Raw genomic sequence first — 26,380 nt, forward strand, 5'->3', positions numbered from 1 at the left:
CTGTAATTTTATGGAATACACAGCAAAGGAAAATATTTTAAGATCACATTAGGCATAAAAATAAAACTTTCACAAACATCTTTTACAAAGGATAAAGAAAAAAACCATTTTCAGATGTTTTAAGTTCACTCCATGGAAGATAAGTAATCTGTTTATAGTAACTGAATGTAATAAATTCATTGAAAAATAACTTGTAGCATTGCCTTCAGGCCCATATACTAGAGATCTTTCATATCATCATGCATTTGTTTCAGTTTTGCAAAAAGTCATAAACAATGTACACTCTCATAAGCAGGAAATTCCTCTGTGTTTGCACCAGTTTCATAAATAACCTATTCTGTTCCAAGGATGATTATGATCTCAATTTTTATTATTACCAGTATTTTAATTATTGCTCATTATTGATTATTAATAGATAATATTAAATTAATAGCAAATGTGTCTGAAGACACAATCACAGCTGATTTGAGGTCAGCTGGTGTAGCTCACATAACCTAAGCCAGCAATGTAGCTGCAGTCTCCCACTACAACCAAAGGCAAATCTGACCTGAAGTGACCTCCAGTGCTGTGTGTGACTCTCTCTCCTGACTGTTAAGGGACCCTGTGACAATCCTAATCTACAGAACTTCGTTAGGCACCTCACAGTAAATGAGTTTGTAACCTGGCTAACCAGTCAACACCCAAGGTATACTTCTTTACATGTTCCAGCTACCCCGCAGCAATGCTGCTCCAGCTGCTGATGCACAGATGTTTAAGGCCATCAGCAATGTTTGCTGGGCAAGGTAGCATACTCTATTAGACCAAGAGATGTAGCTGGAAAATAAAGCAAAACAAAATCTGTCTTCCATTTACAAAGAAACATGACAGATTTTCATCCTTGACAAATACAGGAGATCCCTAAGAGTTCTATATGTCCTAAACCTTTCATATTTTTTCCAGCGATAGCTCTTAGTCTAATAAATATTACCTTTCCTTACACACTTCATTTTCATTTACTACAGACAGAAATAAGATTTTGCAAACAGATCCCTATATTTCAAGAATGGATTAGACTTAATAGATGAAAAGTAGTCAGCAAGACTAACACAGCACATTCACTTGACTTTAAAACTAAATCTAAAGTTGAAATACATATTCAGGAAATGAACACTTAAAAATAAAACTATTCACCTTTCTAAAAAATGCAAATGTAGTTTTTATGCAGTACTTTGAGGCTTTTGTTCCTCTTTACATAGCTTATTGAAACAACTAGTGAGAGGTGTAGACCTGTCTTCAAGAGGCCTGATTTCAACTTCTCCACAATGGGAGACGGTATATAGGAACTTCTTAACAAAAAAGCCAGACAAGTTAAAAAAAAAAAAACATGGAAAAATTACAATCATATTTCTGGCTTCAATCCCTTTGGCTGTAAGTGCTGCATTGGGACAAAATGATTGAGAGAAAATTCACAAGCAGGCAGTTGTTAAAAGCCAAAAGGAAATACAATAAGTTGGCAACTTTAATTGAATTTTATTATGAAACCTCCATGTATTCAAGCCCAAGTGTTTTATAATGGAGAATGTAGTTTAAAAAAATACATTATAATATGTCTAACACTAACATTCACTTTGAATGGTGCTAGAATTTGCAAACCAGCTAGGCCAGATTAATGAGGATGTCACAGCTCTACAAGGAGCTGGAATCAGAATTATCCTTAAACTTTACATCCTGTGGCACTGTGGAAATGAATCCTAGTGGGTTTTATACAGCCATTTTAAAGCCTGTAAGAACACTGCCTCTAAACAACAGACAACTCTGGAGACACAATTTCTACATGGCACTTCCAGCAAAACTAGGTAGATAATTAGTGTTTCTATTCTGGCTGTCAAGCTATTATATTCAAATACATTTCATTCTTGGCCTATTATCAACAACACTGAACATTACCAGTGTAAGACAGAGCAACAGCTGGAAGTTGTTCCCTTTGTCCTGCCTCACCTTATCTTACCTCGCCTTCCTCCCAGGTACAGTTAATACACTGCTTTTTTGTTATAATGACCTAACCAAAATTGCAGTCTGATGGCTCCTACTTGTTCTCTGAATCGAACAGTTGCTAAAGGAACTGAAAACAACTCTGCCTTGGCACAGAAAGCCTTTTTCCCTTTCATCTGACCAGTGAACAACAAATTCAGATTCACATTTGCCATAGTGACATTGGAAAGGCAACTAATTCTTCATTTTCAAACATAAATAACAGCTGTTAAAATTGAGGGAAATCTTTGATTCTATTAGTAAAAAAATAGAGCTACATCAGCACTCTGATCTGAAGGGGAAATCTGCTCTGGTTTATAACCCAAAAGCTGTAACATTATTTCTCATTTTACATTTCTTTCTCAGTCATACAAAAATGTATTGCAAAGCATTTTTTATTGGATTCCATATTCAAATTTATGTTTACAGCAAAAAAAAAAAAAAAATCCCAAACAGAACTATCCTCATTTCTGAGAGACGCAGGAAAGGTTGCTGTTCTGGGTCACTATCTTGTTAAAGAAAAAGGAACTGGAACAAATGCAAACTATTTTTATCTGACCATTTTTGTTTGGGTTTTTTTTTTCATATGCTGAATGCCAATTAGTGATTGGCATACTGTTTTCTGTTTTCTGGAAGTGACAGTAAGTGAGTAACTATAGCTAATAAGAATTATCTTAGTGAGATCATGTGTATCACTTCAGAAGTTACACTGCTTAAATTTCACATGATTCTCCAACATATTTCTATTTTCTTGGGCACATGATAGAGCTTTATTAAAAAGGTTTCCCAAAGTAAGACTAATCAGATCTCAAGTGATCTAACAGAAATGCTACCATAAACATTTTTAAAGGACAAATACCTGGAGGATAGGAGGCTCTAGGGAGAACTTGCAGCACTTTCCAGTTTCTAAAGGGGCTTACAAGAGAGCTGGAGAAGGACTTTTTACAAAGGTAGGTAATGACAGGACAAGGTGGAAGGGATTTAAACTGACAGAGGACAGATTAAAATTTTATATTCGGAAGACACTTTTTACTATGAAGGTGGTGAGAAACTGGAACAGGTTGCCCAGAGAAGCTGTGGATGCCCCATCCCTGGAAGTGTTCAAGGCCAGTTTGGATGGGGCCTAGGGCAACATGGTCCAGTGAACAATATCCCTAACAAGGCAGAGGGTGCAAACTGGGTGATTTTTAATTATTTCTTTTTAACCAAAACTATCTTGTGATTTTATGATTGTAATGTCACAGACACAGCAGAAAAGAGTTGCTCTCTCCATGTTAGAGGGTGTATCCAACATATGCCCAGATGACTGGGTATTCTTCTGGCTTTTAAATGCAACCATATTATCTTTAAATGTAGCATAGTCAATGTCATGTTAGCACTGCTGTCAGTGCAAAATATCACCCATCTTTCTCTGTCTCCTAGCAACTGCTTCCCACTTTTTTGCTTGCTGTCAAATTCTTTGTTCATTCCCTTCAGACCTGCAGCCCATACAGAGCTTTTTAAAAAACATTTGCACACTGGCATTGAATCACTTTCCCCCATGAACAGTCTATTGAATAAAAGTTCTTCTAGTTACCTGCTAATGAATACAAAGATAGTGACCATGCTGACACAAATAGGCTAACTTTGTTTGCAAGAATATTAGATATACTTTTCTGCCATTAATCTCAAGAGAACCAATGGGCTTTTGCTTCTTAGCTAAGACAGTATCATCTGGTAGCTGCTTTCCACTGTGAAAATCACTTTTCTTACAACACTGACCAAAAACTGGGTTTGGAGAAGTTGCTTCTTTCTTCTTTCTAAATGCATATTTTAAAAGTTGAACCCAAAGTTTAAAGCAAAATAGGAAAAATGTCTGCAGGACAACAAACATGTTCAGATAGATATTAGAAGCCAAATAGAACTACAGAAAGGCACAAGTAACACAATATTTTTTCTACCTTTTGCTTTTCCTGAATTGCATACAAGGACTATGTATTTCCTGACCTACTAAATGTCTATTCTAACCATGAAGTTAACATGAGCTTCTATTTTTCATTCAGCTCTAATGATTTCTAGGAAATATTGTCTTCACTTGCTCTTTTATTAACAATTCCATGCCTATTTGTATATAATATCACAAAATATTTTGTAGTGCTGTCTTACATTAGTTCCACAACTATTCATTGCATGGAAAAAACCCTCAACAAAGGTATGAGCTACTTAGCAGCAGTGAGAGAAGTGTTTGAAATCTGTAGCATTAAGAAGGACAGGGTGAATAATTGAAGGGAGTTATGCATGACTATGAATACTGCTGCAAATTTCACCTGACTTATACAATAACAAAAGTTATAAGAAATGTTGAGTCGAAATTTCATATTGGTCCTAGCCCAAATCACTCATAAGTTCTAGTGTATAAAACTTCACACTTTTTAAACAATTCTTGTTGTCTTTGAGATATAACTTAACCTTACACTTAGGTAAAACAGTCACTGAATTTAACTTCTCACATAATGAAAATTTAAAATTGCAAGCAGAACTGCCCCTGTGTTTTCGTTTTTTATTTATAAAAATGTTAGAATAATTAGATATACAAATATTTTTGAAAATATATATAGCTTCTGTCAAAATAAATTTTTAAATAATAATAACAACAATAATAATAGTAATAATAAAGAATACAGTTAGTGTGCTATCAATTTCATTTGCTGTGACACAATGAGATTTTTCTGAGGGACACATATAATGGTAGAAATTTCTAAAGTAAATTAAATCTGTCATTATCCCCATGCTCTAAAGTAAAAATTCTCACAAAATTCATTAAAAGTGCAAAAACAGTCTGTGTAGACTCTTTTTTTGGCACTACTAAGATCTCTACTAGAAGATAATGGGGTAAGATTAAAAGCCCTACTCTCACCATTCCCTACTCACTACAAGGTACCTGCTGGGTTCAGCCAAACAGGACTGGCTCTCTCTTGTGGGAAGATCATGGCAAGCTTTCATTCTCCAGCCTTGTGGCATGTGGATAACAAGAGGGATGCTGAAGGAGCTGTCAGACTCTGAAAATACTACAGTGACAGGCATGTTTTCTCAGAATAATGCATTCACAGCTGTGATCTCTCTGTGGTGATCTGTCTTTTGGACAAATGGTAAAGGCAGAGTCCAGACTTCATGTAATAGATAGAAAGTCAATAGACTTTGAAATAGGTTAAGATATCACTCCTGATACTTTTTATACTTAAGCATACCTGCCTAGAAACTGATATATTTTATTTTTAACTTTCCAATCTCTTAGTAGGCTTCATTGCATTTTCTTATAGTAATGAGGAGGGTTTTGTAGTTCTTGTACTGTTCATGTAGCAATCCTTTCATGATCAGTCAAGTTTTGTGGCAGAGCTTGTAACAACACATCAAGATGTTTTAGTGTAGGAAGTGAAAACATGAAAGAAAATTTGCATTTAGGAAGAATTTTAAGATTTTCTTCATACTTTTGTAAGTTTAAAGGGCAAAACTTCTCATGAAAATATTTTGTTATGCTTTTCCAAGAATATAGCAACTACATTAATAGTTTTAGTGTCAACAGTTTCTTTTTGTGAAGAAAAAATTAAAGAAAAATGTGCATTATTCATTTGCAAAGGATCATGATATATTTCCTGTGCCCTTTTGACAGTTTTTAGTACTCTTTATCCATTAACCTACTTTGGCTTTGTGAGCATTTTCTGATGGGGCACTGTTATACTTTGCTGTTACATCAGTATCATAAATCATGTTTTTTTTGCCTCAGTTTTACTGTGAGAGTCTGACTGCAGGTCTCCTCTGAGCACAGCAGCAGAGTCTGTGCAAGTGAAGCATTACCCAAATACAGGAAGACAAAACATACATAAGTCAAAGGCAGTAGATTAACTCCGTGCACAAATGCCAAGATTACTTGATTACTTTGTCATGCCTTTCTCAGCTTTGCAAGTATCACAAGTGAGGGAGATTCCTGATGAGTAGAAAACTCACAAATGTTTTGTCCTTCTTCATGAAATACAGGAGCTATCCTGGAATGACCCAGGAAATGTAGGGAAGGTTATAGAGCAAATCATCCAGGAAGCATTTTCAGGCACACAAAGGACAAGATGGTGATTGGGGAGAGCCAGTATGGACTTGCCAAGGCGAAATGATATCTGGCCAACCTTGCTGCCTTGTGTGATGAGAGGACTGGCTCCCTGGATGAGGGGAGAACAGACAATGTTTTTTGTATTTACTGAGGTTTTCTGCAAGATCTTCAATTTATCCCTAGAGAAACTGGTGAGATGTGAATTGGTGAAATAGATTCCATGGTGCATCAGAAACGGACTGGACTGTGAGGTTCAGAGATTTGTGATCAATGAGACAAAGCCTGTGTGGTGTCCCATTGCCACAAAATGCATAACCCATGAGGGAATAAGACAGGCTTTAGGAAAAGAAAGCAGTTTTGCAGAAAAGACCTAGTAGTGAAAAAGGCCAGCACACAGTTTGGCCAGTAGGTTGGACAAAATGATTATTTCCCTCCAGACTTTTGAGGCTGCATTTGGTTTTGGGCTTTCTGGTAGAATACATTGGCAGATTTCAATGAAGGCCCACCAAGCTGGCCATGAGCTGGAGCACACAGCATACAGGGCAGGCTAAGAGAGCTGGGTCTGCTCAAAGTGAAGGGAAGGTTTGTGGGAGATCTAATTGCTGTCTACAACCAGCTAACCAGAAGATGTGGAGGAAATAAAGCCAGATTCTTCTTGCAGATGCAGGAAGGGAAGACCTTGCAGGACAAGAGGGAACCAGTACAACACTCAACAGAAACTCCAGATAGGTATTATGGTAAAAAATTACAGTGAGGGTGGTGAAACACCAGAATAGGTTTTCTGCCTACAAATATTGACAAGTTATTGGACAGGACCCTAAGTAACCTGAAAAAGTTGGCCCTGCTTTGAGCAGGAGGTTGGGCCAGATGTCTCTGAGGAGCTCCAACCCACATTGCTCTACTGATCCCTGAAAACCTTCAATGCAATATTGATATCTTATTTCTGAAGGGTCTGAAACAAATCTAACTTACATAATTTTTCTGTCACCATGCCGAATGTATGACTCACATGCCATAAAAAATTTTTAGCACATTTGGGTGCATGCAGTAATTTTTAATTTCATTATTTTTAAATAAAAATCACCATAATACTGACAATTTGTGAAAGCATTATATTATCAAGTATCTGGGTGATATATGCAACATCTTTGATCCAATCCTTCCAGAGACACAGTAACAAAACCAGGCATTTTTATGTAGGATTTGTCCTTGAAAATAATGTGTGCTGGTTTTATAACAAATTATTTAAAAATAATTTATTAAACTTTACTGGACTTATCTCAGATTGTTTTATAATAACATATAAATAGTATAGTTTATTTTTTTATAGTAAAAATATGATTTATTGCATCAAAATAAAAAAGGTTCCACACAAGGTAAACAGTATGTCGGAAAAAATAATTTTGACCAACCAATTTTAAAACTTGTTTTATAATGGAACAAATCTTCTGTTAATATGATTGCAGATGGTTAACTTTTCTATCCTGAAAATTGTGATTACCACTGGGACAGGAATCAATTAGATACATAAGATACCTACATTTGTAATTCCAAAATTTTTTAACATGCTGAATACTGATTTTAATCTGTAATATTTAAAATAATGTAAGAATAGAATTTTCAACAATCTCGGTCAAATTTTTCAATAATGCAAGTCAAAACATTACATGTAGCTTGAATCTAATTCTGTACAATAGTTTTCAAAATGGGATGTAAAATAAACTGCATACTACCAAAATACTAAAACATTAACGAAAGACAATGTGCAAGAGGTACACAACTGTTGAATAATCAGAATCAATTTCAAGTTTAGTTCTTACACTTTCTCCTACTTATCCAACACAATGTCAAAAAGTATAAAAGCTGAAGAGTTCCCTACCCTAGTTTTATCGATATTTAAAGTGCTGGATAAAAGTTCAAAGCTCTGAGCATAAACTCCATCAATCCTCAAAAGATCTTTTTAATAATACAGGATTTTTAAAGTCTTAATGACATCCAAAAGATTATTACAATGGCTAGAAGTCATTTTATTTCCTTTTCTAGATTTTCTTTATAGATGCTTTCATGATATCTGAGTAGAACATATAACCCAAAAGATATATCTAAAGTTTTTGTTTGGTCTAAGTTCTTTAGATTTATTCAACTTTGAAAACCTGATAGTTAACCTAGTATGACTCATAACCCACACTATCTCATCCTTTCATTACCAATGAGATATATATATATATAGTTATATATCTACAGCTGCCTCATTCATTAAGTAAAGTCAACTTTCTGAGTATATTTCTGAAAGTTGAAGTTAAATTTGTTACTGTGAGACCATTAAACTGGTCCTGTACAATACAACTCATCTGTGCAAGTCAATGGTTTCAGATGCTGCTCTGCACAATGTCGTCCCTGCTTACCCAACCATCTCAAACAGAGAAGCAACTCAACAGCAGCAATGAGCAAATCAGCCAAAAGAGACCCCATAAGGAATGAGGTTCTTTGCTCATGAGCCCCGTTTCTCACGTGGAGTTTTGTGAGCTCCCTGCACGTGGAGTTTTGAGGCACCTACCAATTCAGATACATCACCTTCTGAGCATGCTGTTTCTAGACTTGAATTGGATTTCTGAATTTATGTACACAATACTCAAGGTGATAATTCACAGTTGTACAAAGTTTCATTCATTTTGAATATAGTCTTTCCAGCACAGGAAAGATCCTCTTCATTAGTATGACTTGATGCAGTTATCATTGGTTTTTACCTTGATTCTGCAGGCCCTTCATCACCTCTGATAATGAAGAATGTACTACTTACTTTAGGTTACGCCACTTGAAAAGGGATCACTCTCCTTACATAGCAAAGACTAAAAAGATCTTTGAAATTTAGGAGGTTTTCCTCCTAAAAGTATCTAAGAGCCAAGTTCCCTTATGTAGCTAGGAACATCTGATTCTATGTCTCTATGTGTTTTTAAAATTTGAGATATACATACATTTTCATGGCCATGACTTAAAAGCACATTTTACAGAAAATATATCCCACAGGGTCATCTTTATTTAGTGTAAATAAAAGAAGCATGTCTGGTGGGGTGAGATTTGCTTATTTTGAAAAGTAATTTCTATTGTCTACAAAAGATAGCTGAAGTGACCTCGAGTGCATTACAGCCATTGGCCATACCTTCTTACCATCCATATTTCTCTGGACACCTGTAAACACTCTAAGTACAGGATTTATTCCAAGGAGCAACAAACTATACTGTTGCTGTGCTGCATCATAATGCACAACTAGGCAAGTTAAAGAGTGTATACAGTAAGTTCTTTTACCATACTGTACCTTTTCATCCAAAGCCTTGTGGTGCTCAAACAGAGATTTCAGAGCTTTGAGGACCTCAACTTCACTGGAAACTCCTGAGGGAGACTGTGCTTGCCGTTTCACCACTGTCATCCTCAGGGATCTTTCGTGTCTTGAGACAAGGCACTCCAAATGCTCCAGTAACAGCTGTGGGATTTGAAATAAAAAGTTACTAATTTCTGGGCCCCTAAATGCCACAGAAACTCTAACTACAAAGTGCATGATACCAAACAGCAGTCTTCCTGGCAACTTCATTGTAGGAGAGATTGCTGGAACTATTAGCAATATTTCATGTTTCTAAAGTAGATGGAATAGGTGGAAAAATAGAATACCCACTCATGATTTCACCTAAAACTCTGCTATGAAAAGCAAGAACAACAAATCATTAAGCATAGGGTCCCTATTTTACCAAATTAATTAGATATTTACATATCATTTGTGATAGTAATTGATGATTATTGACAGCCAAATAAGCAAAAACAGTCTAAAGAATCATGCAAAAATATTAAGTAAATTTACAATTAATTCAGCCTAACTGTAATATATTTTCAATTTATCTTGAAAGGAGCTTCACAAGATATGTAGTAGTGAACAGTATATTCTACTAGATTTTTAAACAATTCATTAGAACTGTCACAGCTAATGGTGCTTGTCACTAGCACATCCTTTAAAATATTGTCTCTGTTGTATTGAAAAATCAACAATAAAAATCAGAGAAGTCCATAAAAATCTGTGAAATAGACAATAAATAACATTTTGTAAACGCATTTTATATTTAGTTTCCATTGTTATTCTGAGGTTAAAGGAAAAATTCAAATATGTTGATATTGTATAGAAAATTCCTTATTTGTCTATTTTCATAGGGCTACCATTGCCGTTTTTAGTACCTGAACATTAAAGAGACTTGGTTAGCTGTAAGGTTAAATCAGGGTAGCTAAATTCATGAATCAGAATGCATGTTAAATGCATTGTAATTACAATAAACAATTATATCCAACTCATTGAACTGGAAATCTGAAAGTTACATGGACAATTGTTTAATATTTCTCCTTTGATGTGGGTCTTAATATAGATACTATTAGTAAATACATTTATTTATCTGTAAACCATAGTTATTCTCAGTTACATAATGTTTTTACTCTTACAGGAATTTCTAGACATAGTAGTATGCTGATAATAAGTCAGATTAAGAATGATTATGGTTTGGTGTCATCTTTGTTTAAAACATGGTTCTCGTGTCTGGTTATTATGCTACAATATATTCTTCACAAAAAGTAGTGAATGAGTATGTGAACAACGTTAATACTATGAGAGTTATAATGACTCCCTGCAATTCAAGAAAGGAGCATAATTTCTGAATCCAACTCATGCCCTGTATTTATCAAATGCAAATGAACAAGAAATTCAGAAACTTTCTCATCCCTGAAGGGCTAACAGCAGATATAGGTGGATTTTTAATTATTTGAGGAAGTCCAAAGTAGCACACAAATTTGAGGAGACCTCTTAATGATAGAGCAATCAAGAATTCAGTGTGGGGCTGTGGGAAGTTTGCAAATTAAAAGAGATCAGGAAATTTTCCAAATATTTACAGAATATTTCTGCTCATAGTAGTACTTAAACAATTAACTGCTATCTATAGATAGAACTGAATTACTGAATTTTGGTCTAAATTCTTGTATTGTCATGGCTTTTCTAGGCCATCTAGTTTATCTTGGGGGAAAGCTGGAGGAAAGTAAGTCAATAGCTGATTTCTATTTCTTCAGCCTACTCTCTACCCTGTCTCTTGAAAGAGTCTGTGAAGGAGCAATATTTCCTTCTCTGTGCAGCCTAACTCTGACCCACTCCATAGCCCTGGGGTAGCCAGAATCTGACTCTAATCCACTCTGTGCACTTAGATTTCCCCACAGTCATTTCCACCTCCTGGCTGATTCTGTTATAGCCTGGGTCATCCTGATCAGTTCTCTTTATGCAGAAAGCTTCACTGCATCATAGCTACATCTGGAGGAGTCTAAATCCAGCCAAAAGGCTACAGATTTCTGAAGAAATTGGGAAGAAAGGGAAGACATTGATCCACAGTTGACTTTTTAGTATGGCCATTCCTTCCATAGGTCTGTAGTTGTCTAATGCTCAAACTGACATCCACTAAACCAGTTCAGCGTAACAAAACCTTAAAAGCTAAAAAAACCTCTTTTCTGTCCTAACTGAGCAAATTTATCATATATGGTGTCACACTACCCTAAAAGACTTATCTTGCAGACAAATGCTGTGATGATCAGCGATGTCTGAGAGCCTGTATGCAAGACTTAGTTGAAAAGGTTGAAACACTGACAATCCCAACAGGGAATGTGAAGTCAGCATGGACAGAAGACAAGAAACTTGCAAAGCAAAGGGGATCAAAGAGAGTGATGAAGAGACAAAACAAGTCAAACAATGTTTTCAAGTATAAGAATTGAGCAGAGTGGTGGGAACTCAGAATTTCTAATGGGGTGACTGTGGAGGAGTTTGCTGTTTGAGATGAACAGTACAGGACTAGCCTTTTGCAGAGCTACCAATAACATATTTAGGTTACCTTACTGCCATGTCAGAAACATGCATAATACATAATACTAAACCAGTGACAATCACCCATTTAACATACACAACAGCCAAGCTTGTTTTTAGCCGAGAAGTATCATTTCAGACTCGATAAAGACATATTCCAATGTCTGCATACATTTCATAGTTGTTACATAAATCAAGTGCAAAATGCTGTTGCCCATTTTGCTGTATACAGACTGTCACAGCTGTGTCAAAAGTCCCATAGAGAACGAAAGCAGTGCTTCTGAACATTTCATACCTTTTCTTTCTGTTCCTATTTACTCAAGCATTTGCAGTCACTCATTCTTCTGGAAGCTACTTCTGAACAGTGGAATCTTCCTTACCATCAGCTCTAGGAATGCTCAGAAGGCATGCTAACATAGGTTTCTCATTTGTAAAAATTTCTTATTTTTGCTTTTCAACAAAAATAATCTTGATTTCTTCATAAATTCTGTGAGCACTGTTAACTGCAAAACTAGCTGAGCAGAGAATACTATTAACCAGGTCTCTTAGTGAAACATCACTCTCAGTTCTGCTGAAAGGGAAAAAACCTAAGGGGGTAAGACATCTGATAGTGACTGAGAACCTGATAGCAAACACTTGCCCCCTGCTCTGATGAAATGCTGGATTCACAGAATAATAGAATTGTTTAGGCTAGAAAAAACTAAGATCATCAAGTCCAAACATTAACCCAGCACTTCCAAGTCCTCCACTAAACAAAGTACCCAAGTGCCACATCTACACATCTTTTAAATACCTCCAGAGATGGCAACCCTACCATTTCCCTGGAGCAGCAGGGCAGCCTGTTCCAATGCTGGATCCAGTCACCAAGATAATCTTCTTAGTAAAGAAATTTTCCTTAACACCTAACCTAAACTTCCCTTGGTGTAACTTGAGGACATTTCTTTTTGTGCTATCATTTGTTACCTGACAAGGCAGAAGGGCCTGACCCCACCTGACCTACAGCTGTAGAGAGTGATAAGGTCTCCCCCGAGCCTCCTTCTCGCCAGGCTAAACACCCCCAGCTCCCTCACCTGCTCCTTGTAAGCTTTGTGCTTCAGACCCTTCACCAGTTTTGTTGCCCTACTTTGGACATATAACAATACCTGCAGTTTTATTTAACTTTTACCCAATAAAATTATACTAAAAAAGGGGTAGTTATATTAAAAAAGATCTTCCCTGCTTCCCTGGCAAGTGGAAATGTCAACAACGCTGACAGAATAATGATGTGTCTCAGGGCTACAATGATGGGGGAAGGGAATGTAAACATAAAAGATTGACATTGAAGATGATGGTGTGTCCAACCAATGATTAACATCTGAAGGAAATCACAATAACTTGTGGGCATGCTGAGGACTTTCCTCCACATATGTAGTTCAAGAATTAATATTCCGAATACTTGTGAGAACAGCACAAGATATTCTCATTGAAATAACATTGTAACAACAATGGTAATTCATTTAAACTACAAAAGAATTGTTAGAAACAGCTTTAGGGTTTTCAGTAAGTTGCAGCTAAACTCTGGCATTAATAGTGATCATGGGCTGCTGAGCATTTTCTGCTCCCTCACACTGTCAAACTGTTACAGTTGTCAAGCACTCAGAGGGACAGGCAGCTTGCAGAGAAAAGAAGATGAAGATCAAGAGCAGCAGGTAGGACAGAATCACCCACGCATCATTGCCATGCTTCTCCTACTGGAAAGCATAAGCTTGACAAGGAATTATGAAATAATCTGACAAGTGAGTTTTATGCTGGGCAAATTTTAGGATGCTCAAGATGCTGTGATGATAATTTTATCTTATGTAAATAGGATAATTTCTGGAACTCTGGACTTTTTATAAGCATAAAAAAATACAAAAATAATAATTTAAAGACTGCAAAGTGCTCTAGTGCATATTTTTTGAATGAATTTAGCATCTTTAAAGTGTTCATTAGAACTAAATGAACATGAAAGGAAAAAATTTCTAGAATATACCCAGCATCCTGTATTTCTCAAATCACCTATAAAGCAATCATGAAAGTGGTTAATTTCTGTTAAACAGAAATGCATGGTTAGAATCAATGGTACAAACTACATTGGTGTAGATTATCACTTGCTCTGCTCTACTACACCATACCATCATGACTACATGGACACTGATTTATCTATAGAAAATGAAAGAACACTCATTTTAAACACTCATTTTAAGAAATGATGTCTCAATAAGTTGAAATTACAGTGACTCAGTAGAGTTTGCTATTACAGGACCTGGATTTTAATCAATATAAAATATTTTATCTTAACTTTCATTATTTTTGAAACACTTGTTTTTAGAAAAAGTTCATAGCAGGATAACAAATGGAGACATTAAAGAATCAGCAGATGGTAATGGGGAGAAAAGGAGAGTCATGAATAATTAAATACACTGAAGAAAACATAAAAGAATAGACTTTTACTGAAATGAGACAGACTTAGCTTAAGTCATTCCTTAGACAATTCTCTATTGAGGTTCAGCTTAGAATTTATCACCAGTACAGGAAAAACCAAATTTTCTTTCAGTCTATATTTAGAATTCATATTGTTCAGTGAATCTCCATCTCTGGTGTGAGCAGAGAAGACAAGTAAAATAAGCAGACATGGTGTTGAAGACTACCTCTAAAATCAGTCACAAAATCAATGATTTTCTTCAGCATTGTTCCACAGTGATGGAAACCACTTTTCACCTGTGGTCAGGCAGTGTGACCTCCAACAGCTACACTGGTTAATCAACAGTGAAAATTTTTCTGTGAAAAAATAAAGTTGCAGCCCAACTACTGCAGTGTGTCCCATGTCTGTCCTTCTGCACAGAAACCAAAATGCAAGCAACCCAAAACCTTAAGAAATCACACATATGTGAAACCAAGATTTCACCAAAGAAAATGTAATGATTGAATAATGATAAAGTAATAGGAAGAAAAGGGGTTTTATAAGAAGAATTAGTAGAAATATAATAACTATTATGCTACACAGATTACTTAAGAACATATAGATATAAAAAACCATATAGTTATTGAATAACTATATATTACATTTACTATCTGTTGTTACACTACTTTCTGACAGAAATTCTTTTTTTTTAAAGAAGAGACACATGAATCTACAAGATTGTGAACAATGTTGAGCCGATGATATATACTGTTACTCATATTATTGAATTAATGTTTTGCTATTTGAAGAACTTTAGGAGACATTCTTATTTTCACGTGTACAGTTTTAGACTGTAAGAATTCCTCATGTTTAAAAAAGAAATAGAATACTTGAATAATTTTCAGCACCTATGGAACTGGTTTAATTAAAAGGACCTATGAGAAAACAAGCTAAAATAGGTAAAACCACACTATAAAATATATTCTTAGAGTTTCTCAATACTCTATTGAGTTCCTCAATAAGAAGGGAATTTGAATCATAGAATATAGGGTTAAGTCCTGATCTACAGCTATAATGAGACTGCAGTGCATTACTGAAGATGTTTCATAAACTATTCAATAAGGAATAGGGACAATAAAATATGAATAAAATTAGATATAAATCAGTGTTGTTCACTTTAATAAGTATTTCATCTCCTAAGGCATGAAGCAAAAGAGAGTTAATGACACTCTCTGTTAATGCTGTTTCATTTATGTACACAGGTATAATTCTTTTTGTTTCGAAGCTGTTAGAAGTATTTCAGACCAATTTGAGTAAAAAATGTATGCTTTATGTAAAAAGCACATGTATGCGTCTGGCAATTTTTTGTTGTCGTAGGGAAAAATCCATAATGAAATTAATCAATAGCAGTAGCATATCATATTTTTTTCAGCTACCAAACCAACGCCCAAATTTTCTCATAATAGTACTCTGATCTAACAAGGCAATCCCATGCATTTTTTCTACTTTTAAAGAATACAAACTGAGACAAAAAATATTTTCATTTTAATTTAAACAGCCAAAGTAGTGTTATTTTATAATTTCCATTAAATAACATATGAGATCACACTGACTTATCCTCCAGCTTCAGAAAAGAGGCCATCCGTCTACATGCTATATGTGATCATTCTATCTAGAGAATATCCAGATAAATAAGTGTAAGAATTTCAATTGAGGTACACTTGTATCTGTTTTCCAAGTCCCATAGAAAGGTCTTCCAGAGAGAACCTGCCTGGCTTCCCGTCAGCAACGCCACACAATCAGCGCTCCTACACTTTCTACCCTGCCTCGTGTATTGATAAATTGAGTTGCCAGCTTCGTTCTTAACATGAAAATATTTCTACTGTAATATGTCAGAAAAAGTTAATTATCATAGGCAGCAAAAATATACATTCAACAGCAAATGCCTAAGAATGCTGCTAGAAGGACTGAGTAGAAACTTGATTAAATACTGGGGTAAGGTTTAGTTTCTGGTATTTTGGCTGAGATCTGAAGTGTATGTGTCCCAAAGAATGTAATTCCACCATGATCTCTCTCTAATACATGTTACCATCAAGGTCTACTACTACAGCTTGGGAAAGTGATTTCCCACTACTACAGAGTAGGAAATCAGGATGTGAAATCAATTTTGTGTTTTGTTTATGTGATGAGCAAGAACTGTGTGAGGCTGTTGCCAGAAAATAAAGAAACACATAGGTGGGGGTCTAGAGTAAATAAAATACTGCCAGTTAGACAAAATTGAAAATGTAAAGGGGATGTGGAGGGCTGGTGTGCACTCAGGACCTGACAGAATTGTCACTTTCATTCCTTTCTGCTGATATTCAGTTTGAAGCAGGACAAATCAGACAGTATCATTTTGCTGTTACCTCAAGGAGATAAAAGGTTGGATTAAAAAAAACCCCAAAAGCTTCAATTTGTAACTAAGCATCTTCCCATAAAAGCAGCAGCAAGTGCTACTTGGAACAAAGTGGTTGTCATGAGTAGTTCCACTATGCATGAGTGTGTCCTGAGGGGTCAGGTGAACCTCACTAATGCAGCCAAGCTAGGGCTGGCTCAAGTGTGACCACTAGATCAATGTAAAAGATGTATTATCTATATATGAAAGAAGACATTTAACTTTCTCACTGTGAAACTCTATCAGTGGTCCTCCAAATATTATTATTTTATTAGAATCCTTGCTAAACCAACAGAAAAAATATGGAGCAATTTTTTTTCCCCACAAAATATTAATGCTGTTTTGCACTAATAACACCATAAATTTCAGTTTGCTTAAGTGCCTCTTTATAGGCAATGCCTTCCCAATGAGTGCTGCTGGAAATCTCATCACTAGCACATCATTGAGACTGTGTTGGAAACAACAGTTTTGCATCTAAAATACTCATCTTTCCCTACCAAAGGAGTGTCCCTATAGAAGACAGCATGAGTATTACAGCTAGCTCAGGGATATGCTGTAGTATATGGTAGCTTAACGCCTGGCAAGAACATAAATATGAATGACAGGGTAATAACTCATTAATGAAAATGCTAGTGGTCAGGGCAAAGCATGTCTCTGCATTTTTTCTATCTCCTTCCCCATTAATATTTGGACTCTGTCTTGCCCTGGTTTGCTGTAACATCTGCATTCCCTGTATATTTTCACAGCCTAAACATTTTGATCTCTAGCTTCATCCTCATTTTGAAAACACACTGTTGGCATTTACTAATTTTAACTGCAAGGACTTGCAAGGATTATAACACTGTAACTCCCATTTGTTGATATTAGTTCTCCTGGAAAACTTCTTACGGATTTTTCCTTTACATAGCACAAGAAAAATTGGAATTGATGATCTTTAAGCTTCTTGCTCTAGAAAAAAAACTGCCTATGACAGAGATCAGTCTGATTTAGGAGATGACTTGCAGTTGAGTCATCTTTCTTTTCTCTCACAGTTCTCTGACAAGACTATCTTAGGCTACTAGGCTGTTTTGGAATTTTTGCTAGTCTGCACTGCCTATATCAGACCCACAGATTTTGGTGCACTGCAGTTTTAACAAATTAAGCTGGTGTTCAGTGGACTTTGGAGTGAAAGGGATAAAGCATTTTTTTAATTAAATACAAAAATAATATACATGTAGGAGCTACTGATAATTTAAACAGCTACAGAAAGTCTTCAGACTTTTCTTCAGCTGACATGATTTGCCAAACCTGGAAAATGCAGTGCAATTCCTACATGTTTCTCAAAATTAATTAATTAATTAATGGGAGAAAACATAAATCTCACCTATACCTCCTATAAGATTTTCCAAACCATCACCTCTAAGAACTTTGTGCACAGAGGTAGATGGGTCAACTTTGCCTCTTTGTAGGCATCTGTTTCATCTGTCCTCCCTTGAATTTCTGAACTCTATGGCACTCTATGGTGCTACAGATGGGAAGAAGAAAGCAGGGAGAAAGGCCCTCTCTCAGGTCTTTTGGCATATATATTGTTAGATTCTCTTCAAAATGCAAACTAGATGACAAAGAAGAGATATTAGCTGAGCACCCAAAGTATTATTAGCTTATTAAGAATAAGAAAACAGGAAAAGTTACACAGATCACAGAACAAACTATGGATATTAGAAGTCATCCTTGGTGTTCAACCTCTGAGATCTATTTTGCATGTCCACTGCCAGTCTGACTCCCATCTGATCTGGGATTACTCCATCTCTTTTCTCACACCTTTCCACAAACACCATAAAGTCTCCTCTGCTACCCTGTAGACAAATGCTGCCTTTGCCCAGACAATTTTACATGCAATTTATTCATTCTGAAAACAATTCTGTCCATCATTTGAGAATTTTCAGAAGGCGGTGCAGTGTATCATATATTCTTGTTCCCAGACAGAATAGTATTTCTGATTGAAGCAGAACATGATAAATTTCAGGATTGAATCTTGTTCCCCCTCAGTTGACATTTTCTTCAAGGGTCACAAGGCTGCATGTACAATAAACAACAGACTGCCTGTGGTAGGTGTGGCAGCCTTCATCTTATCCTTATTCAGATTAAATCCAAGGCACAAGGCAAAACTGGCTGTTGTAACCTTGCCTTTTGCCTTGCTAAGAGATGAGGATATGTGCAGGCTAGTCAGGCTTGGAAGGTTGCATGAGTCCCCTGCTTTAAAAGACATTTAAACTGAATGATCTTACCATGTTACATACTAAATCTCCTGTAATTGTAACTGTTTGCAATATATCTAGCTAACACACTCATTTCCTTCAGGACTGTAGCATGGTAGATATGTCCTGCAACTTAGAATGTCCTTTACTCATGAAAATGCTGGATTTTTTGTCTTCTTATTCATAGAAATTAAGTTCTAGATTTATATGTAAGTTTAAACACTCATGATATCCAGAAAAGGTCTGCTAGGTACTTACTCTTGTGTTGTTTCTTTCAGCTTTTAGTTCTGAAATCTCTTCCTCTTTTTCAAGCAGTTGTTCCCTGCATGCATTTAATTCTTTAGTCAATGCAGCAAATTCCTGTAGAATAAAATTATATAGGAAGTTACTCAAGATGTAAACACTAGGATAATCAAATCCATGTGCATTCTAGAGTTTGAGGATTTAAATAATATTTAGACATCATCAACACAATCTAAAATAGCATATGTAAGCTTCAGCATCTACTAAAATAATTTCAAGTCTAGACATAGCTAATAAAAGGTAACTACTAATTTAAGTTTCGAAACAAAAGAAGATTCAAAATGATGGCAACATCTCCCACACCTAAGCTATCAGAAGCTATCACACCAGAAGAAAAACAGAACTGGCCAATTTCATCCCAACAGAGACACCACACTTCACCCATAAGGAAGTTCAACTCAACATACCCACTGAGGATCATTCCTGCCACTCCATAGGGCAGCCTTTCCAACATGGCATATGAGAAGAAAGTTAAGGTATTCACTAATCAAAATCTACCTAATATCAGATTAATATAAGTACTATATGAGTTGTGAAAAAAATACTCTTGATATTGAAGTTAACCATTATAATGCATTCGCTGTTATAGTGAAAGGCTGTGAAGACAGAACAATAGTTTTTGGTTGGAATGAATTTTCTATGAATTCACAACATAAAATGAAACTGAATTTTAAGCTGCTCCTGATGTTAAGTTTTATGAATGAAAATATTAGGTATTCTGAAAAACATCTTTCACTTGTCAAAACTACTATTAAAATGTCTTGAATTGCTGTAACTCTTCAACAATATACATAAATTTTTCTCTATACAAAGAGAGAGTAGAGTTGTAGAGTTGTCATTAATTTTAATGGGGAAAAGGTTTTACTCCATATTGTTTATTTTGACAGACATAAGATATACTAAGCTCTAGGGGCAAATTTTATCCTTTATAGTAAAAAGATGCTACATATCTCACAGATACAGTAAGGTAAAGGATGAAAAGCCTTTAAAATTTGTGATCATGTTTTGAGAAAAAAAATGTCTTGAACAGCACTGCTGTTTAACAAAGATGCATACATATTTTTAAATATTAAGTTAATTTTTATTTTACCAGAACAGCCCACCAGCCCACAAGGAAGCAGTTAAACTGCACTCCAAGAGAAAGCAGTTAAAAAAAACCAAACAAACATGTCCAGGTGGTTTATCTTCTGAGCCAGTAGGATGAAGCTGAGACTAAATCTACTTATTTAAGACAAAAGCTAGTGATGATATCAAAAGGGCTTAGTTTGCTGCTTCTCCTCAAGCTACAGAAAGCAGCTTTTATCTGAAATAAATAGGTTTTTGACAGAACTTTCATGGGTATTCCTAGTCTCATTCTGTTACAGTCAAGATTTTAAATAGTTAACAGGATATGGTAATATATGTTAAAAGTTATTCAAATAAATTTCAAGTTCTAGTCTGAAAACATGTAACTAAGAGTGCTTTTTTTCCCTATTTTTCAGCAGCCAGAACTGCAAGCACAGTAGACCTCCATGCAAATTGCATGATGAGAAGGAGAATGTTGTTCTGATACCCTCAATGGATTTTGTTTTAGACACTGGCTATAGATTACATGAACTATATAATGATGTTTTGTGTCCTACCTTCTAATCAGTATTTGCTTTTTACATCCTAGTGGTCAGGTACATTTAAGGTTACACAGTACATTTTGATGTCAAAACCGTTAGCTTAGCTTTAAAAATGAGATTTATATTGTAACACTCTTCCCTTCCTTTTCAAAAGTATCATTAAAACTTCTGCCTGTAGGTCTTGAACCAGGATTCAGAAACTACCAGTCCAGCAGTGTTATTCTGTACAGATTTTTTAGAAAATCTCCTGTACTTAAGGTTGCAAGTAATGAACTGAACAAAAAAAAAATCATAGTTAATAAAAAGCTAATGATCTCAACTCACATTGAATGAGAATTCTGAAGCACAAAACCACACACACAAACTCTTCTCTACAGCCCTACAGGGTGGAGCTCTTGTTGCTAATTTACATGGATTAGTGTCTATAATACTTTCAGAGTCTCACAGAATAAACTTTCAGTGTAATCTATAGAGTACGTTGTTGTGTGTATGTTTTCTCATTTCTTGGTATTGTTTCAGCTGGAATTAAAATAGACACTTTGGCATATGCTTGGGCATCCGGATGGGTGACAGGTGGTGGAAAGGATAACAAATGTCATCTGTGACTTACAGTTTGAGTTCTGAACTACAGTAAGGCAAACCAGTCTGGTAACATGCATTTGCTGCTTTCTTGTGAGTAAAAAAAAACCATGTTTATCAAATTGCACATCTTTGTTGTGCCAAGGTGAGCCTGTTTCCAGTACAATCTCTAATGCTTTGGTTAATATAATCTCAAATAAGAAAGGAATGAAATTCCTACTAGTTTGCTGAGCAGCATGGAGTTTATTCTTAGGGTAATTTTGTCCGGTCATCAGGGTAAGTTTTCCTTGCTTTTAATCAAATCATTACTCAAAATTCTGCTCCCAGAGAGTCTCATACCTAATATAATGTGGTTTCAGCCTCCAAATACCTTCAGTTGATATTCATAACATCTATTAGCATTTACTATAGCTGGGCTACCTGTGTCCACTGTTTTAGACTTTGCTACTTGAATGGTCAACCTTGTCCTTTCAAGCCTATAATTATTCAGTTGTTGCTGCTGCTCTCTGAAATTTCTCTGTGCTTTTGACATACCTGCAGTGCAAGCGCTTACAACAAGCAGTCACCTATTTATGCGTCTGGAACTCAAGTGGCCAACTTCATCTGAAATACTAGAGACTGTTCATTCATCAAGAGCTTGGAATTCTCTGAGTTGAATGATGGCAGAAAGAGGCCTTATTCCTTCTGTTTATATCATAAGCCTTTTACAGGGAAAGTCTCAAAGTAAATGGAGATTTCCCCAGAGCTTTACAAGTTATTATTTCTCTCACATCTGTTTTCATAAATTAATAACTAGGATAACACCTCACAACTTTCAAATAATACTTCCAAAACGATATGTAAAACTTATTTTTAAAATAACCTATTTATCCAAGATATCCCAACAGGCAATGCTCCAGGAAACATTTTTTCCCCCCAGAGGTTCTATGCCAAGCAAAGCATATTTTTGTTTTAACATAACACCCTGTTATGTAATAAATGACATGTGATGATAATGACCTCTGCTCATGCAATTCCCTCATATAAATATACAGGGATCAAGGGAATACTGTCATCTGGAATTACTGTTTGCAGCAGAAATCTTGCATGGTCAGTGACCACGACAGTCAGTCATACTTTGGGAGCCCTGAAGGTAATATCTGTTGCATAACTAATAGGAGTTGACAGGCACAACTGCACTCTTAAAGCTCATATAGAAGCTGTATGGCAGTAAAGCTAATTAAGAACTGAACTGAATTAAAATTCTATGAAAATTATTCAGTTGATAGCACTGGCTTTATAGTGTACCATGACATCAAGATGTTTGCAATTTTCTCAACATAAATAACCTGAGAATGAGCATTGTTTTCCTCATCTGAATAAACATAATCTCAGAGCCTGTCTTAACTGCTGCTTGTCTTTTTTCCTTAACACTTGCCCTATGAAATTAAGCCTTGAAAACCAATTCAACAGAAATCATGTAGCCATGAAAAGGACCACTAAGAGTTACCAATAAGCAAAACTCAAGGACTTCCCTGGTGAAGCAGCTGAAATACAGTTTGAGCAGAGGCTGGAGGGTGCCTGAGAGAGCAGGATACCATCAGGACAGGAAGGCTGGCAGCACTGCCAGATGTGCTGGCAGCAGGACTGGGCAGGGGAGGCATCCTACAGGTCTCTTTCCATTAAATTTCTGCCTCTAGGGGCTGGTTCAAGAAATCCTGCTCTCATTGCTTGTTGTTGCCAGGAAAAGCCTGCAAGGTTTATTTTCTATGACCAAATACACACAAACATACATAACTTGTCTCCAAGTTGAGGGTATGCCACAGAAATTATGAGAACTTGTATCTCTGATGCTTAACTGTTCAGAATATGATCCAGTCCAAATTGAGCTGAAATGAAAACATAGTCTCTCATCATCCCCACAAAAAATACTGAAATAAAATTGAAATTTTGTGACAGTAACTTAAAAAAAACCCCCTAAATTAAAAACACATAAAATTCAGTTTTGGAGACAGTGAGGAGATTCAGCTTAAAATCTCCTCCTCTGGATTTTTCATCATTAAATCACAGCTCATTTCAGGGATGAATGAGTGAACTAATATCTGCACGGAAAAAGAATGGTAGAGGTTTATAATTTCTATTTTACATTCAACACAAGCTATGTCAACCAATTTGCTTTCCTAAATATTTAGATGCAATTCATTGAGCAGAAATCACAATCTACAACAATTACCTCTTTTAACCTTTCATATATTAAGTTTTCATCCAATCTGTTGGGGGGGGGGGGGGGGAGGGAAGATATCTTTTCTTAATATTCTGTCACTGGATATGTTCTTGAAAATTCTCCATGGCTTTTAAATGACCAAGGATTTATTTTGGCAGAACACAGACTTCATACTTGCTGACTCTTATTAACAGAGCAAAATACAAAAAAAAAATCTGAACATAATTCACTATTTATCTTCTTGCTACAGAGAAGTAATAATAAATATTCCTTGATTCTAAAATAGGAATTTCCCTGATAGTGTTCAAGGCCAGGCTGGATGGGGCTTACAGAAACCTGGGCTACAGAAACCTGCCCATGGTAGGGGGGGTGGAACTAAATGATCTTTAAGGTCTCTTCCAATTCAGGTCACTCAATGATTCCATGATTCTATGATTTAAACATGAGGGTTTGGAGTCAGTTGTCTAAAATGCTCATTGTTACATTACTGCTCAAAATGAGAGTTCATTTGCACATAAATTTTAGGTTGGACATGTACCCTGAAATACTGTATTATACCAGGACCTGGGTAAAAAAAATGGAAATCTGTTTAGATCTCAGGACTAAAAGTTTGATCTATTAATACAAAAAAGCAAAACTTTCAAAACTGTAGAATAGTCTCTGAATTAATCTCTTAAAAATATCAGAGTCGTTTACACTGTGATGTTTGTGTAGTGTTTTCTGTACTTCTCCACAAATAAATGTAAGAAAAACTGATTTAGTCTCTGTTTTTCATATTTTTAGGCACTGGAATTATTTTTTTACCACCCCATCAAAAAAATTAGCTGCCATATGATGTGGGTTGGCCACACCGCATTGAATTTCTTTGGCTTTAATATGAGCTGAGTGTTACTGTGACTCAGACCTCGCTTACACAGATAAGGAGTAATTCTTCCTCACAGACAGTGGCTCTTCCAGTGGTTCTTACAGAGACATTAATTGTGCTTCAAGCTATCAAGGATTTACCAGCACTGGTTTGGGTTGCTTAGGGGGTCTGCAATCTAAACTGTGGGAAGTAGGCTTAAGTGTCACAACCTGAGAGTTCCCTGAATTGACAAAGGAAGACAAAGAGTGGCACCTGAGGAGGCATACAGGGGATGTTAGGAAAAAGCCAAGCAGGGAAGGGGTGCAATCAACGTCGCTGCAAGAGTTCAAAAAACATGTGAATGTGGCACTTAGGGACATGATTTAGTGGTGGACCTGGCAGTGTAGGGTTAACAATCGGACTCAATGATTTTAGAGTCTTTTCCAACCACTTCTTGATTATTCTAAGATGACAACAAGATTTCTGTTAGGTGAGAGAGAGAACTGAGTCTCCTCTTTTTCAGCTGGGGTAGAATTAATTTCTTCCCAGGAGCTGTTACAGTGCTGTGTTTGGGATTTGGAATGAGGATGGTGTTGATAACATGCTGATGTTTTAATTTTTGGCTAAATTGTGTTAATCGTAAGTCAAGGACCCATATTTTTCCTTTTCTCATGCTCTGCCAGTGAGGAGGTATACCAAAGAAACTGGGGAGGAGCACAGCTGGGACAGGTGACCTGAACTGACCAAAGAGACACCACAGAATGTCATGCCCAGTATACAAACTGGGGGGAGCTGCTGAAAGGATGCCTGATCCTGATCTGGGTTCAGGAAGGGGAGCCTGGCACTCATCAGCGGGAGGTGAGCACCTGCATCGTGCATCACTTGTTTTCTTCACATTCTTATTCTTACTCTCATTCTTATTCTTACTCCTTTTCTTATTCTCATTCACCATTAGTATTGCACTTTATTTTCACTTATTAAACTGTTCTTGGTCAACAAATATTTTTTACTTCAATTCTCCCCATTCCACCAGGGTGGAGGGATGACAGAGGGGAGGTTGAGTGAGTGGATCTGTGGTGTTTCACCTCCAGCTGGGCTGAAAACCATGACATTCAGTAACACTGTGGACTTGAGACCCCATTTTTAATGTTTTTTTGTTTTCAGAAATGTGGGCAGTGACTGAAGGTTTGAAATGTGTAGCCATTTACCCACACAGAAGCACACAGTCAATGCTCTTGGAAGAAAGTGAAACATTTCAGAGGCTCAGAGCCCATGTAAACATCTATAAAAATTAGTAATTCCGATACATTCACTGAACATAAAATTGGGCAAATGCAGAACTGTTACATTAGCTTTTCTTCAAGAAGAATTCCTTCCTTAAATAGTCAGTTGAATCTACATCAGATTCTGAACTAAGTCTTGCAAATATTTACTTATTCAGCCATCCCCTTCTGGGTAGAAGAAATCATCTCAAGCTAGTAGTCTCTCTGTGCATGGCCTGCTACTGTGAATAAGTAATTTACTATGATGACTGTGTTCCCAGAGTAAGAGAGATAGAAATGCTTTTTTGAGTAAACAGAAAAACACTCAGATACCTTTTCAGTACCTGAAAAAAAAAAACCACACAAAAAAAGCCCCAAAAACTTATTTCTAGAAAAGAACTCAAAATAATAATAGAGAACTGAGGATTATGCCAAGTAAATTTACGTATTTGATTAAGATAATTCAAACTTATTGATATGGATATAAACATTTCAGTGTTGCTTTGTGACCTATGTAACATGA

The 26,380-nt window shown here is 36.1% G+C and overlaps 1 protein-coding gene across 10 annotated transcripts in view; it reads right to left on the minus strand.

The window, feature by feature from the left end:
- Positions 1-26,380, minus strand: part of PPFIA2 (PTPRF interacting protein alpha 2) — a 289,129-nt gene that overhangs the window by 95,387 nt on the left and 167,362 nt on the right. For all 10 annotated transcript variants that reach the window (XM_054279165.1, XM_054279101.1, XM_054279090.1 and 7 more), the window contains 2 exons: positions 19,318-19,419; positions 9,408-9,572 (listed from right to left, as the gene is read on the minus strand). In XM_054279165.1, the coding sequence (XP_054135140.1) occupies positions 9,408-9,572; positions 19,318-19,419 (267 nt within the window). The remainder of the gene's footprint in view (positions 1-9,407; positions 9,573-19,317; positions 19,420-26,380) is intronic.

This window comes from Melozone crissalis, unplaced genomic scaffold, assembly GCF_028551555.1.
Source record: "Melozone crissalis strain CALT ecotype California unplaced genomic scaffold, PUWL_Pcris_2 ptg000004l_1, whole genome shotgun sequence".
NCBI lineage: Eukaryota > Metazoa > Chordata > Aves > Passeriformes > Passerellidae > Melozone > Melozone crissalis.